Here is a 16,886-nt window from a genome sequence, read left to right on the forward strand (position 1 = left end):
TTTCATACTGTAAACGCTACTATGGTTATTTTCATTTTAAAAGGGAGAAGAGCTATAGAAATGTTTTCAAAGTCATAATGAAGTTAATTTTTGTTTTTAGTCCAGATGTCAGAGCATTCCTTCAAATGGACAGTCCAAAACATCAGTCAGATCCATCCGAAGATGAGGATGAAAGAAGTACTCAGAAGGTAGTAAGAGGGATTGTGTTTTTTAACAGAAAAAATACCATTCCCCAAAGATGAAATTACTGGCAACTTTATGGCAACATTTACTTAAAATTATGTAATTTCATCCATTGTAAATTTTCTACTCTCTAGAGTACATAAAAAATGTTTACACCTCTTACTGATTTCTCTTTCTCATAAAATTTATAAAATGAGGACTTTTATGATAAAAAAAGTAATACATGCTTAGTAAGAAGAGTAGTAGAAAGTTTAGCTAGTAGAAAGTTTTGAAAATAGATGTAGGGCACCTGGGTGACTCAGTCAGTTAAGTGTCTGCCTTCTGCTCGGGTCATGATCTCAGGGTCCTGGGATCAAGCTCCGCGTCGGGCTCCCTGCTCAGTGGGAAGCCTGCTTCTCCCTCTCCCTCTGCCTGCCGCTCCCTCTTTTTGTGCTCACTCTCTTTCTGTCAAATAAATAAATAAATAATCTTTTTAAAAAAAGAAAAAATAGATGTATTATTTTATTATCACTAACCAGACCAGTAATTTTTAATATTTAGTGGTTTTCTTTCTAACCTTCTCTTAATATGTAAGGATTTTTAGTTACCTAATTTTAATCATACAGTATATACAATTTTGTATTCTCTCTTCACTTTACATCTTAACTTTTTATCATTATGTGTCTTCATAATCATTAACATACTTAAACTGTTGTTTTGAATTTCGACCAGCAGAAAAGGCCTTTCAACCAGAATATTAATTGAATACTTCTTCCTCTACATTGCCAAGTTTTTACATGCAGAACAGTCAATACACACATGCCAGTTGGCATCAACTAAGTTTTCTTCCTGTAGGTACATGCACATAATCAGTATGTGTTCCAAATCAAGGATAGGGTATTCTTAATTTTTTTTAAATCAATTGTGATAACAAATAAGTAAATAGAATAAGCTGTGGCCTATTATAAAGATGTTTTCAGCATTGACTTCAGAAAGTGATATGAGAAAGGTAAATTACAAAACTTCACCCAGAGAATTATTATTTAGCAATTAAAATTATAATGAAAAAGTATATATAAATATGGTGACACCTTTAAAATTAAAAAGTGATGAAAACTATGTTTGCTTAATGTATACGTGAAAATCAGAGGTGTCGGGTTGTGAAGCGCGTTTTTGTCTTTATAATGTCTTATTTTGTCATGGTTCTGTTCTTGTGATTAGAAGATAATATGAATTCGGGGCGCCTGGGTGGCACAGCGGTTAAGCGTCTGCCTTCGGCTCAGGGTGTGATCCCGGCGTTATGGGATCGAGCCCCACGTCAGGCTCCTCCGCTGTGAGCCTGCTTCTTCCTCTCCCACTCCCCCTGCTTGTGTTCCCTCTCTCGCTGGCTGTCTCTATCTCTGTCAAATAAATAAATAAAAATCTTTTAAAAAAAAAAAAGAAGAAGATAATATGAATCGGGCGCCTGGGTGGCGTAGTCGTTAAGCGTCTGCCTTCGGCTCAGGGCGTGATCCCTGTGCTCTGGGATCGAGCCCCACATCGGGCTCCTCCACTAGGAGCCTGCTTCTTCCTCTCCCACTCCCCCCTTGTGTTCCCTCTCGCTGGCTGTCTCTCTCTCTGTCAAATAAATAAATAAAAAATCTTAAAAAAAAAAAAAGATAATATGAATCAGAATGTTACTGTCACACAGCTAAAATCTTCATTTGGAAAATAGACATATTCCTTTTTTGTGACTACTGTAAAGTAGTAATTTTCCATCTCTGATCCCACAAGAGGGTTTTCAGTTAAGAGAACTGGTTTATCTTTTCCATTTGTTGACATGGTTGGTCCTAGGACAACATAAAAGGATATTTTAATTTTATATCACTGCAACTTGTCAAAAGAGAAACAAACTGGGAGAGTATTTGTGATAAATAAGTCATAAGAAGGGAAAATATTTACGTAAAAATGTCATACAAATGGATTTTTGGAAAGAAGGATATTTAAGATCCAAGTAGATTAATAGAAAGGGACATGAAGAAATACTGTTAGCAAACAGATACATGGGGGAATGTTCAACCTCAGCGCCAGTAGCAAGTGAAATTTATACAATAGAGATTTTTTTCTCTGCCAAATTAACAAAAATGTGAAGTTAAATATTTCAGGACCGATAAGGATAGAGCACAGTAGGCACCCTCAGGCTTTCCTGGCATTGTTATAATTTTATGCAACTCTTTTGGAAAGCAGTTTGGCAATGTGTACCAAACATGAAAATATTCAACTTATTTAGGAATTGATGCAAATGAAATAATTCTTCACACAGAAAAAAAAGATATTCATTTTAGTACAGTTTATATGAAAAATTAGAATCAATTTAAATATTCATCAAATAGTGTTTGTCCCCATATATTGTACATTTTGAAAACATTTTTAAGATAATATTTTAAGTTTTGATGTACTGTTACCTGAAATCAGGCCATAAAATTTTATATTCGTATTCTCATGGTATGATTCCAGTCCATTTTTTTAAAGTTATGTAAAGGCTATATGAAATTGCTGTGATATTTGCAAAATCATCTGTTAATAAGGTTATAGATTTTTTAAAAGCATTTTCTTCCTGATACTTTCCATATTTTCCAATTATGAATATATATTTTTAATTGAAAAAGATGAAGCTATTAAAAAATATTTTAAAGCATAAAATGCATGCAACTCTGATTTTCCATGTTTTGCTTGGCAATCATGTTGAGAGTATATAGGTTTAGGTCATTTGGAAAATGTCTTGCCTTACTATAGGAGACAGCTGGTTTTGAAGAAAGAACCAGACTAAAGAGAACTTCCCGAGTTCTGGTTCCTGTTCTCTAGCACTTTTGGCCTCAGATCTGAATTTTATTTCCTTTCTCTTTTTTCATCCATAAAATCTGAAACTTGGACTAGGATCTCATGCAGTTTTGAAATATGGATAAAAAGAATCTCTTCAGAAAAGGAAAAGAGAATCTCAAGCAGACTCCCTGCTGAGCACAGAGCCCAACCAGCCGCTCAGTCTCAAGCCCATGAGATCATGACCTGAGTCGAAATCACGAGTGGGATGCTTAACCGACTGAGCCGCCCAGGAACCCTGCTATTTATTAAGGACTTCAAAGTGGATAACTAAATTAATAGCCAGAAAATATCTTTCAGGGCATCTGGATCTTTCCCCTTATTTAGTGAGAGAAAAATAGAGGGCAAAAGAAGTCAAGAAACTTCTGCTTTTGGTTAGTGTTCACTGTTAATAAATTCTATCTCATCCTTGGCTTAGTATAATCTTTAAAAATAGTAGGTAGAGTAAAAAGTTACCTGATTATATTTCCCAATACTTTCCATTATCATTGCAGAAATGTGCTCTATTAGGAAAATCATTGCTATGTAATGAAATCTTCCTACATAGTGGTGTGATTCAGGGCACAGGTTGTCTTATTGTTTAATCCATGCTTATTGAATCCTCTTCCCTCATCTATATAAGGAAAGTTAATTGAATGGAAAAGTGATCCAGTTTTGGGGGGCCTGGGTGGCACAGTCAGTTGAGCGACTGGCTCTTGGTTTTGGCTCAGGTCATGATCTCTTGGGTTGTGGGATTGTCCTGCATGGGGCTCCACGCTCAGTGGGGGTCTGCTTGAAGATTCTCTCCCCTGCCCCTCCCCCTGCTCACCCATGAGCTCTCTCTCCCTCTCTCTCTGAAATAAATAAATCTTTAAAAAAAAGAAAAAAGTCGTCCATCAGTTTTCTGCACATTCATTAAAAGAATAAATGTATCAAAATTGTAACTTAGTTGGTATTATGTTATCAGATTATCTGGAACACTATCATATATAAACAGAAAAGATTCTTCCATGTTTAAATTATGGCTCAACAGATGAATCTCATTTCATGAACCAGATTTTTTATGGTTTTTTTTTTTTTTTTTTTTTTCTTTTGTTTATTTTTTTTGTTTTTTTTTTTTTTTTTTTTGTCTTGTGCTAGATTGTATGGTTCTCTGTATTTCTGTCTTCTGGGGGCTGAAAATGTATTACATGAAGATTTTTCATGTACAGATATTGATAGGAAATTTCATAAGTAAGAAGCTGGTGTCAATATTGTTATTTTATAAGAAATGTATTATTATGCTTGGGAAATTTTGCACTTTATTTTTAAAAGTAGTTTGCATTCTAGAGATTGTCTATAAGTTTCAAATGAATTTAAGTGGAAATCTACATGATATATGTCTCTAATAAGAAATTGCTTAGGTAAAATTTTTTGGTTCTGATTCATTTAAAGAAAAAATTTTTAAAGCTTATATCTATAACTTATATGAAGGATAATTATATAGGGCTGTGGTAAAAGTATACATGTTTGGGATATCTATAACTGTTTTAATTCTCTGTATGCATAAAGAATTTCAAAGGGAATTTAATGTGAAGCAGAATTCACTTACAGTTGGCTTTATAAAAAGTGCTAAAAGTGTTAACAAGATCACTAGATTAATCTTATGGGATTTGGGATTAAATTTCTAGCTAATTATTAGTGAGCTAGAATCTTTTTTTGGTTAAATTGCTTTATGGCATAGTAGGTAAGTAAAGATTTGCTTCTAAATGAATACTAGGGATCAAATTTACTGTATTATTGTAAAGAGAAAAGGCTATCTAAAATTTTTATTTGACTATGGTACTGGAATTAGAAAGAAAAGCACCCTTGTCTACATGTATTTGATTTAGAAATAAGTCTGTCTCCTATAATTCAATCCAGTATTAGCAGTCGTCGTCATCATCATATTATCATTTCCATATCATAAAATTAATAAGCAATTATTCAAAAATTTGAAAAAACAGCCATTTTATAACCAGCTTTTTAAATGTAGAAATGACCCTTCATAAATTGGGGTTTCTACACCCAGTTTGTCCAAGGAGCTTTCCCCAGTGTACTTCATTCATCTGACAACTTTGAGCTTTATTTCTGCCTTATTTTTTCCTTACAACTGCTCTTGGTATTTATCATAAAAATGGTTATATGATTGTGCGTTTCCAAGTAAGTTACTGCATTTATTAAGAATTAGGACTTCAGGCTTCTTATGTAACATGGCAATACATCCAGTATCTGTGGTAGAGTTTTGTATATTTTATTTCTCAGAAACATTCGTTGACTGATAACCTTTGAAGCTCCAATAAGAGTGTTACTGCTTTTTTTCCCCATCCCAATAGCTACACTCTACCTCACAGAACATCAACCTGGGACCATCTGGAAATCCTCAGTAAGTCTGTTTCAAACATCCTCTAACTGAATTTTAGGAAGAGCTTTTTTTGTGAATGTGTAGATATATACCAGTNATATATATATATATATATATAATAACCATAGTTAAAGTGAATATAATACTAACATATGCTTGCCTATTTTACTGCTCTAGCTTTGCATTGCTTTAGTAGAGTTCTGAGGAATTTTTAAATCCACAAAGTATAATTGGGTTCTGCTGTTTTGCTGTTGTTATTTTTCGCGGGGGGGGGGTTGTTTGTGTGTGTGGAAAACCAGTAGACCGTATTTCTCAGGAGATCTTAACTCCCGGGAGGTACTCTGACAAATGTATCCACGCAGGCCTAATGGATACTCTCTCGTTATTGGTGCAACCCTGGTGTCAGCCAGCTTGTTCCGCTTGAGTCCTGAAGGACATTAGCATATTAAAGGCTGTTAAACTTGCTTTTAACCAGTTCCTCCCATAGTCCCATATTTAGTTTGAGCACAGGGAAAACATTTTGAAAAACAGCAGGAATGGCAAATACAGGCTTCATCTTGAACATCAACTCCAGCAGTTCACTAGAAGTGAATGCCTAGACCCCTGAATACAAAGGATCCCAGGGCCACTTCTTGGCTCAGTTGGAGGAGTGGCCTGACAGATGAGCGATATCTGCTGTGGTTTGGAGAAAGAGTATAGTGTTGCTGTCCTTACTTGTAATTATTCTTCACATTCATTAGATTCATTCTGAAGTAGTGTCTCTTTTATCTCAGGACATTATGTTTTCCTCACCCTTTTGGTCCACTTTGTGAGTAAAGACAGATAAGAAATGGCCCAAGGACTGGGTCCTTCAGCATTGCAGTAAGGTAGAAAAACTGGGAATGTGATGTCACACACAATCAGGTGAAGAAAGTGTGTCAAAGGGGGTAGTAATTCACTCTATTAATGTTGCTGGTAAAGCAGGTAGGTGTTGAGAATTGACCACCGGGGGGCGCCTGGGTGGCACAGCGGTTAAGTGTCGCCTTCGGCTCAGGGCGTGATCCCAGCGTTATGGGATTGAGCCCCACATCAGGCTCCTCTGCTATGAGCCTGCTTCTTCCTCTCCCACTCCCCCTGCTTGTGTTCCCTCTCTCGCTGGCTGTCGCTATCTCTGTCGAATAAATAAATAAAATCTTAAAAAAAAAAAAAAAAGAATTGACCACCGGACTTGATAAGTCATCGGTGACCTTTGCGATCCATTTCAGTGTTGTGATGGGTACAAACCCTGCTAGGAAAGAGTTCAAGAGAGAACTAGAGGAGAGGCTAGCAGGAATAGACAAAGAACTTAGATCTCATACTTGAGGAGTTTTACTGCAAAGGAAAGCAAAGAAGTGGGGTGATAGCCAGAAGGGGAGGTTTGGTTTTGAGCATGATTTTCTGTTATCAGACACAGAGTTGGTCAGGCAACACAGAAACAGAAACTCACTTTCGGTTAGGATTTGTCACCAACAGTTAACAGCGGGGACTTGGGTATTGTCTCAGTTAACCTATTTGCTATGTTTGAGGAATTTGCATGATTTTTTGCTATTACGATTGTTTAAAAGAGATTATTTCAGTGTATCAGCATATCATTCAAGAACAAAATAGTCCAAAGAACAGAGTCTCCAAGAAGAAAGATACCTGAACTTAGTTAAGTATTTATCTCCCTAATCTTTAACTGTTATTATTTAACCTAGACCTGGTGTTACTCTCACGTTTGAATTGACCATTTATCTCAGTAATGAATTAAAGGAAATTTAAAATCTAGGGGTACCTAGATGGCTCAGTAGATTTAAGCGTCTGTCTTTGCCCCTAGGTCATGATCTCAGGGTCCTGGGGTCAAGCCCTGTATCGAGCTCCCCGCTCAGCGGGGAGTCTGCTTCTCCCTCTCTCTCTCTCTCTCCCTCCCTCCTGCTCGTGCTCTCTCTCAAATAGATAAATAAATAAGATCTTCAAAAAAACTAAAGGAAATTTTAAATCTAAATGGAGTCATTCTCCTCTCCCTAATCCAGCTTAGGATTCAGACCTTGTTGAAGGGAAAAACTCTTCTGGCTGCTTAGGTTCCATTTTCTGCTGCCATGTGCTTTTGCCTACCTACAACCGTGTTGTTTTCACCCAACAGGTTAATATAAATAAAAGGACAAAATTAGTATTCCTTCTGGTTTCTCTACTGGATTTTCTGCATTACTATCTATGAGAATAAGCAGAGAGGTCTTTTATCTGTAATGTACAGTAAGTGATATTACATGTCCGAAGAAATGCCAGATGAGGTAGTCCTTGGAATATATTACTAATTTATATAGTTACTCATTGTCCTCATTAATAACATTGGTGAGGTTTATGGAAATTAAATAAAATTGACTTCAAAACTATATACACGTATAGATGTATCCTTTTCTCCCAAAGAGACTGTTATTGAAATCCCTCTTAAGCAGAACTTAACAAGGCTTCAGTAAAGTTGTAAAATGTCTTATCAGCAAGTAAATATTTACTACTATTCTTTATTACCTATTTTATATTCATGATGAGATACTACCAGTGTGAAAGCTGGAGTCTTCATGCTAAAATGTTTTGTGCCCAGCATTTTCTTAGTAAAGAGTGAGGTGCTAAGAAATGTTTAAAAGTTAATATCTTTCCAATTTCTAGGAAGCTAATTCTTATTGTTCATTTTTTCAGTGCTAAACCAACAGACTTTGACTTCCTGAAAGTTATTGGAAAAGGCAGCTTTGGCAAGGTGAGAGTGTTTTTATTTTGCCATTCAGTAAATAAGTACTTAAGGAATGCATGCCTTATATATTCCAGGCCACAGGACTTGTTTGTATGCAGCATATGGAGTTACAATGCTTTCTCTACCTTCAAAATACTTAGGGAGTTAAGGTGTTTATTCAAATTTTAACATAAAATTCATTTGTTCTAGTATTTGTTGAGTGCTTCTCATGTGCCAGGCAGTATGCTGGGTTCTGGTAGTTAGAGAGTATTGAACAAAACTAACATAGTCAATACCTTTGTGATGCTTGCAGCCTAGTAGAGGAAATAGCCAGTTAAAAACATGCAATCAAGGGGCGCCTGGGTGGCGCAGTCGTTAAGCGTCTGCCTTCGCCTCAGGGCGTGATCCCAGCATTCTGGGATCGAGCCCCACATCAGGCTTCTCCACGGGAGCCTGCTTCTTCCTCTCCCACTACCGCTGCTTGTGCTTACTGTCTCGCTGGCTGTCTCTCTCTCTGTCAAATAAATAAAATCTTTAAAAAAATGGAGTCATTAAATAATGAAAAGGAGTAATGGGGACTGTGATGTAAATACAGAATAGAGTGAAGTGATAGAGGACAATAGGCAAGTGGGGGAAAAATTCCTACTCAGATGGGTTGGTCAAGGATGGCTTCTTTAAAGAGGTGCTGTTTAAGCGGAAGCTGGAAAGACAAAAATGAGCAACTGTGAAAAAATAACAGTTGGGGAAGGAAAGGGATGTGTGAAAACCCTGCTGTTCCTCATACAGTGAGCATCAGATGAATCACACAACTTGACAGTGTGGCCATACTAAGGAAAGAGAATCTGCTTTAAGGCCAGAAACATCATAGATGGAGTTAACCAGAATCATTAGGTATATTTAAGTGCTTTTTTGCATTACACTTCAATCTGTAGTGAAAATAAATATGCATGTATTTAATTATAGTTTCCTACATGCTGAGCTTTGGGTATCTCTAGTTTGTTTTCTGAGTTCCCTGGATACCAGAAACTGTAACCATACAATTAAATCCACGTGTGTTAATTCAGCACATACATATTGACCACCCGCTGCATGATGGACGTTGTGCTAGTACAGCAACAGAGAGTTAGAAAGGGATACTGCACTCAGAGTGCTCACAGTCTGTTGGGATGTTAGAGATAGTCTGTCATTAAAAACAAAAAGCATTGTCTTCCGGAAACTTCATGTTTAGATCTAGAGTCTATCAGGAATTGGTTCTTGGATACAGCATAAAGTCGTAGGGTCACATTTCCTTTTTCCCACCCTATTGATATCCAACTGATCCCACACAATTTATTGAAAAGACAGTTCTTTCTCCACTCATCTGCAGGGTAACCTTCATTATTTATCTAGTGTCCATATTTGCATGGATCTGCTTCTGGATTTTATGTTTCATATTTCTGTTTGAAGATATTATATATTGTTCCATTAATCTATTAGACTGTGTAGCTTGATAGCCAGCAAAACAGGTCCTTCCTTCTTGTTCTTCAAGAGTCTTAGCCCTTTGCATATCTTTTTAAGTTTTAGAATTAGCATGCCAATTTCCACAAAGTTCTGCTGAATTTTGATTGGGTTCGCATTTAATATGTAGGTCAATTTGGGAAAAATTGTTATTTTTACATATTGAGTCTTCTAATCCATGACCATGGTATATCCATTTCTTAATTTAGTTCATCTTTAACTTTTCTCAATACTGTTTTATAGTGTTTTATATAGAGTTTTTACACATCTTTAATTAGATCTATTCCTGTGTATTTCATTTTTTATGCAGTTGAAAACTCGTGTTAATTATTGAAGCTAAATATGTGCCAATATCTGTGTGACACATCAGTTCTACTTCTGGGTATATATCCAACAGAAATGCATGCACATATGCACTAAGAAAGGCATATGCCAGAATATTCATGGCAATCTAAATGTTATTCATAAACAATCTAAATGTCTGTCAATTAAAGAGTGGATTAAACTGTGTAATGTAGTTTTTCACAGAACTAATCGAATAATCCTAAAATTTATAGGGAACCACAAAAGACCCTGAATAATAGCCAAAGTAATCTTGAAAAAGAAAAACAAAACTGGAGGTATCACAATCCGGATGTCAAGATGGTAGTGGCACAAAAATACACATAAATCAATGGAACAGAATAGAGAGTCCACAAATAAACCTACAATTATATGGTCAATTAATCTTCAACAAAGGAGTGTTAAGAATATGCAATGGGACAAAGTCTGTTCAACAAATGGTGTTGGGAGAACTGGATAGCTACATGCAAAAGAATGAAACTGGACCATGTTCTTACACCATACACAAAAATAAACTCAAAATAGATTAAGACCTAAATGTGAGACTTGAAACCATAAAAATCCTAGAAGAGCACACAGGCAGTAATTTCTCTGACATTGGCTGGAACAACATTTTTCTAGATATGTCTCCTGAGGCAAGGGAAACAAAACGAAAAATAAACTATTGAGACTACATCAAAATAGAAAGTCCTACTGAGTGGGAGAAGGTATTTGCAAATGACATAGTTGATACAGGGTTAGTATCCAAAATAGATAAAGAACTTATACAGCTCAACACCAGAAAACCCAAGTAATCCAATTAGAAGAGGGGCAGGAGACATGAATAAACTTTTCTCCAGAGAGGACATACACATGGCCAACAGACATGTGAAAAGGTGCTCAACATCATCATCAGTGAGAGGCAAATCAAAACCACAGTGCGCTCTCACCTCATGCCTGTCAGAATGGCTAAAATCAAAAAGTGTTCATAAGGATGTGGAGAAGGAGGAACCCTTGTGCACAGTTGGTAGGAATGCAAACTGGTATAGCCACTATGGAAGACATTATGGAGGTTCCTCAAAAAACTAAAAACAAAACTACCGTATGATCCAGTAATTCTATTAGGTATTTACCCAAAGAATAGGAAAACACTAATTCAAAAAGATATATGTCCCCCTCTATTCATAACAGCATTATTTACAATAACCAGGATATGAAAACAACCCAAGTGTCCATCAGCTGATGAATGGATAGAGATGATGCAGTATATACATACAGTGGAATATTACTGAGCTATAAAAAAGAGTGAAATCTTGCCATGTACAACAAAATGGATGAATCTAAAGAGTATAATGCTAAGTGAAATAAGTTGGTCAGAGAGAGATAAATACCATATGATTTCATTCATATGTGAATTTAAGAAACAAAACAAATGAAAAAAGGGGAAAAAAAGAAACAAAGAAACAGACTCTTAACTGTAGAGAATAAACTGATGGTTACCAGAGGGGAAGTGGGCGGGGGGATGGGTGAAGTAGGTGAAGGGGATTAAGAGTGCACTTATTATTTAAAAAAAAAAAGTATACTTACCATAATGAGCACTGAGTAGTGTACAGAATTGTTGAATTACTGTATTATACACATGAAACTAATAGAACATTGTATTTATGCTGGAATTAAGTTTTTTAAATTGTATAATGCATTATTCTACACAACAATAAAAATACAAAAATTATGCTATGTGGCACAAGATGAATGCATATTACATTATTTAGAGTGAAAGAAGTCAGAGACAACTTTATATGATTCTAATTACATAAAATTTAAAAAAAGACAAAAGCTGTGTTATTACAAATTGAGATAGTTGAGGAAGACAGGGATAAGTAGTTTCTGAAATAGGATACAAGGGGGGCTTCAGGCTACTGATAATGTTTTATTTTTTTTATTTCTTTTTTTGAATTTTTATTTAAATTCCAGTTAACATCCAGTGTAATATCAGTTTCAGGTGTACAATTTAGTGATTCAGCACTTATATATAACACCTGGTGCTCAACACAAGTGCCCTCCTTAATCCCTATCACCCAATTAACCTGTCCCCCCACCCATCTCCCCTGTGATAACCATCAGTTTGTTTTCTGTAGTTAAGAGTCTGTTCCTTGGTTTGCCTCTCTCTTTTTTTCCCCTATGATCTTTGTTTTGTTCCTTAAATTCCACATATGAATGAGATAATATGGTATTTGTCTTTCTCTGATTGACTTATTGCATTTGGCATAATACTAACTCCATCATGTCAGTGCAAATGGCAAGATTTCATTCTTTTTATGGCTGAGTAATATTCCAATATATATAAATACCACATCTTATTTTTCCATTCATCTATCGATGGAAATTTGGGCTTTTTCCATAAGTGGGCTGTTGTAGATAATGCTGCCTTACAGAGTGCATGTATCCCTTCAAATTAGTTTTTTTGTATTCTTTGGGTAAATACAAAAATAGACACGTAGATCAATGGAACAGAATAGAAAACCCAGAAATGAGCCCAGAACTATCCATGAATGTTTAATTTTTTGACCTGGATAGTAGTTAATGTGTGTTCATTTTGTAGTAATTTACTGAGCTGTAATGATTTGTGAGTCATTCTATATATATATTTAATAAAAATTAAAACTCTTGCAGAATGGTTAGAAACCAATAAAATACAGTAAAACAAAAGCAGAATACACAAAAAAGATGGAAAAGTAAAACAAATGCAAATCCAGAATGTGTTTGAAAAATAGAAGGGGCGCCTGAGTGGCGCAGTTGTTAAGCGTCTGCCTTCTCCTCAGGGCGTGATCCCAGTGCTCTGGGACTGAGTCAGCCCCACATCAGGCTCCTCCGCTAGAAGCCTGCTTCTTTCTCTCCCACTCCCCCTGCTTGTGTTCCCTCTCTCTCTGGCTGTCTCTTTCTGTCAAATAAATAAATAAAAATCTTAAAAAAAAAAAAAGAAAGAAAAATAGAAAAAATGTATGATAGACTAAAATAAATAATGGCAAGCTAAAAAATTTATTCTACACTCTTCTCCATTGAGGGGTCTTGGTTCCATTTTCCTTTTGCCTGTTTGTTTCTTAACCATCTGGTCTGTTCTCCAAAACTACCAATCTATTGAAAAATGCTTACTTTAAGGAAATTGGTACTTCCTAATTGCCACATTTGAATTATTTTCTCATAATGTTTTGGAAGATGAACCAATCAGACTAGAGCAGGAAAGGCCAGGCAGGTGGGAGGTGTTGAGAAAAGGAAAAATGTAAGAAGGAAAGATGTTCTATAGAGTCAAATATTGTAACAAACAAAAGAATGGAAAATGGGGAAAATGCCAACAGTTGAGCCCAGGACATTTTTACCCTGAAGATGTTTTGACTCCGTCTTGATTAAAAACAAACTTTTTTTTTCTGATTAATAGGCTTTCTTTTTTTAGAACAGTTTAGATTTACAGAAAAATTGAGTAAAGAGAAAAATACAGGAAGTTCAGAGAATTCCCAAACTATCCTCCACTCCACACCCAGTGTCCCTGTGGTTAATATCTTACATTACCTGGTACACGTGTTCCAGTTAATGAGCCAGCATCGATACCAAGTCCATTGTTTATTCAGATTTCCTTACTTTTTACCCGATGTCCTTTTTTTGTTCCAGGATCTCATCCATAAGACCACATTACATTTAGTCGTGTTGTCTCCTTAAGCTTCTCTTAGCTGTGACGGCTTCTCAGACTTTCTTGTTTTTGAGGACCTTGATGGTTTTAAGAAGTACTAATTAGGTATATTGTAAGATGTCCCTTGATTGGAATTTGATATTTTTCTCATGATTAGACTGGGTTTTTAAGTTGTAGCAAGGAAGACAACACATATACTAGAATACAAGGCCCGTGGTGTCACTAGTTGCCGTGTCAGCTCATCTCAGAATGCTTTGGAATGCATCATTTAATAGTTAACACCACTTGTTGGACATCTTGAATCCCTTGAAGTTATTTGCAAAACCCTAAGTATGTCTACTTTTTTTCTGGGGCAAGAGAGTCTAAATTTCTTCGGATCCTTGAAAGTGCATACAGCCCAGCCCATTATAGAAACTTAGCTACACGTGGTGCTTCTTCCTCTGAATGCTTCTGAATTTAAAACTTAGAAGAGATGGGGCGCCTAGGTGGCACAGCGGTTAAGCGTCTGCCTTCGGCTCAGGGCGTGATGCTGGTGTTATGGGATTGAGCCCCACATCAGGCTCTTCTGCTATGAGCCTGCTTCTTCCTCTCCCACTCCCCCTGCTTGTGTTCTCTCTCTCGCTGGCTGTCTCTATCTCTGTTGAATAAATAAATTTTAAAAAAATCTTAAAAAAAAAAAAAACTTAGAAACCTAAATGTTAAAACAAAAATGCATTTCATCACATAGAAACCATTTTGTTCTCCGTTTTTTTACTCTAGCCACAAAGTTGATAGCCTCAGTATTTTCTAAGGACACTTTCTCGGACTCAGGGCTGGCATGCAAGCACACACACCTCATACTTGAGGATCTCAAGCACTGTAGATTTCGGGACTTAAATTTGGTAAAAATCTCAAACATCGTCACATTAAGTGACAAAGAAATGGTACCTGGCTATTCAAATGATTAACATTCCTTTTTTGTTACTGTTTTATTAAAATGTCTAAGGAGAAGTCGAATAAAAACAAATTCAGTAGTTTTCAGTTTTCAAAACTGAAACATCATCTAGGTCCCTTTTAGACTTTCTTTGTACATAATTTAAGTATGAATTTATTGACAAGTGAATTATTTCTATCAAAATATTGAAATTTCTAATAGCACAATCTTTACAACAGGTTCTTCTTGCAAAACGGAAACTGGATGGAAAATTTTATGCTGTCAAAGTGTTACAGAAAAAAATAGTTCTCAACAGAAAAGAGGTAAAATAAAATAGCATTGTTTCTCCTAAATCCATTTTCTCAATTAACAGAATTGTTTTCTGGTATATAATACAAGTTGATCCTTTACTTTTTTTTACAGCAAAAACATATCATGGCTGAACGTAATGTGCTTCTGAAAAATGTGAAACATCCATTTTTGGTTGGATTACATTATTCTTTCCAAACAACTGAAAAGCTTTATTTTGTTCTGGATTTTGTTAACGGAGGGGAGGTGAGTTTTATGATTAGTTTTCTAATGTTGATAATGTTTAGAAAAATTAGAATAAAGCCACAGTTTTTCTTACCAGTTTTTGGAAGGATAGGCCAGCGTTAACAGCTATTAGATTCAAGATGCTGGCTAATAAGCACAGAGCAAGCTGTAGAGAATTGTAAACAAAGCTCTTAAGCAGCTTATGGTGTGTAAGTGGGAAGATTCATAAGGGAAGCTTGGTGTGAAGCTACAGACTTCACGGGTAGTATAGCAAGAATAATATACTGAAACGTTAGAATAAAACACGATTTGTATTTAGATAATTATTGTCTTCACAGCTGCATATAAAGATTACTCTAGCCTGTCATTTTCTAAAACATGCAAACTATAATCAGACGAGATGATCCTCTAATAAAGAGTTCTGTGGTGAAGTCAGTTTAGAAAGCGTTTCATGTTCTGTCCCACTGGCAATTAACAATATGTTTCTTGGTGATTCACAATATGTTTCAGCATGTTAAAGACTTTGAGTTCTGGCTTAAACAAAGCCAAGATTTCTTTGAAAATATTTTCTTAGCATGCAGTCCCTTTTTATTTGAACCAAATCTGTTAATAATATTCCCTAAAACTCTGAATCAGAGGGATATTGAAATACATTTTGGAAAACGCTACGGTCGTGATAATAATTACAGTAATAGCTAACATGCATCAAGTATACTTATGTGCCCAGCACTCTGGCTCTTTATATGTATTATTTTATCTTCACAACAATCCTGTTATATAAGATAAAGAAACTGAGGCACAGAGAAGCTAGGTAACTTGTTCAAGGCATGTGGTTAGTAAGTATTAGAGGCAGGAATTGAACTCAGGGAATGTGATTCCAGGATTTCGGCAGCAGACTACCCCTTGTTCTTCTGTTTCTCAATCCTTATACCTTTCTAATTTGCTTGGTCTCTGACCTGTGAATGTCTCTAAAAATTATTCTCACAGATTGTGTCCTACCTTTACAAAGGGATCTTTCATCCCCTAGTCCCAGATCAGAAAGAGAGGAAAATAATTATTTCAGCCTTAATATGGTATACCTAACTATAGAATAAAGGAATTAGAAGGAAGACTAATGTCTACTCTGCAAACCTGAAAGATGATCAGACACACCTAGGTCATTTTGGGGGAAGATCATTAAAGTAATCATTATACAACCCCCTACATCTGGGGCGCCTGGGTGGCTCAGTCGTTGGGCATCTGCCTTCGGCTCAGGGCGCAATCCCAGGGTCCTGGGATCGAGCCCCACATCAGACTCCTCTGCTGAGAGCCTGCTTCTTCCTGTCCTACTCCCGCTGCTTGTGTTGCCTCTCTCGCTAGCTGTCTCTCTCTCTCTCTGTCACATAAATAAATAAAATCCTTAAAAAAAAAAACCAATGCCCTACATCTATGACAAAAATGCCATGTGCCTCCTCAGTGTAGAGGCCATGTGCCTCCTCAGTGTAGAGGCAAAACTTTGAAGGTTGAAGATTTGAAGGTTTCCATTTTGTCTGTACATGAGTGCTAACATAATGAGAATTTGTTGAGGGCCTGGCACTTTGTAATTATTTTACCTGCATTATTTCCATTAATCATTATAACTCTTTGAGATAAATACTCTTACACCTATTTTATAGATAAGGAAACTAAGGCTCAGAGAAGTTAAGTAACTTTCTCAATGTCACCATGTTTTCTAGTAAGTGTCAGGTCTTGGATTTAACCTGGACCTGAGTACCAATTTGTGACTTTGAAATGTCCTGCAAGGCATTAGCTGCAGATGAGACCCTGTTGCAAGCTTCCTGCTTTGTCC

General features: G+C 36.2%; 1 protein-coding gene across 11 annotated transcripts in view; it reads left to right on the plus strand.

The window, feature by feature from the left end:
• LOC100475793 (serine/threonine-protein kinase Sgk3) overlaps positions 1–16,886 on the plus strand; it is a 166,861-nt gene that overhangs the window by 129,863 nt on the left and 20,112 nt on the right. For all 11 annotated transcript variants that reach the window (XM_034668143.1, XM_034668144.1, XM_011221209.3 and 8 more), the window contains 5 exons: positions 101–188; positions 5,355–5,404; positions 8,078–8,135; positions 14,764–14,847; positions 14,948–15,079. In XM_034668143.1, coding sequence (XP_034524034.1) covers positions 101–188; positions 5,355–5,404; positions 8,078–8,135; positions 14,764–14,847; positions 14,948–15,079 — 412 coding nt within the window. The remainder of the gene's footprint in view (positions 1–100; positions 189–5,354; positions 5,405–8,077; positions 8,136–14,763; positions 14,848–14,947; positions 15,080–16,886) is intronic.

This window comes from Ailuropoda melanoleuca, chromosome 9, assembly GCF_002007445.2.
Source record: "Ailuropoda melanoleuca isolate Jingjing chromosome 9, ASM200744v2, whole genome shotgun sequence".
Lineage (NCBI taxonomy): Eukaryota > Metazoa > Chordata > Mammalia > Carnivora > Ursidae > Ailuropoda > Ailuropoda melanoleuca.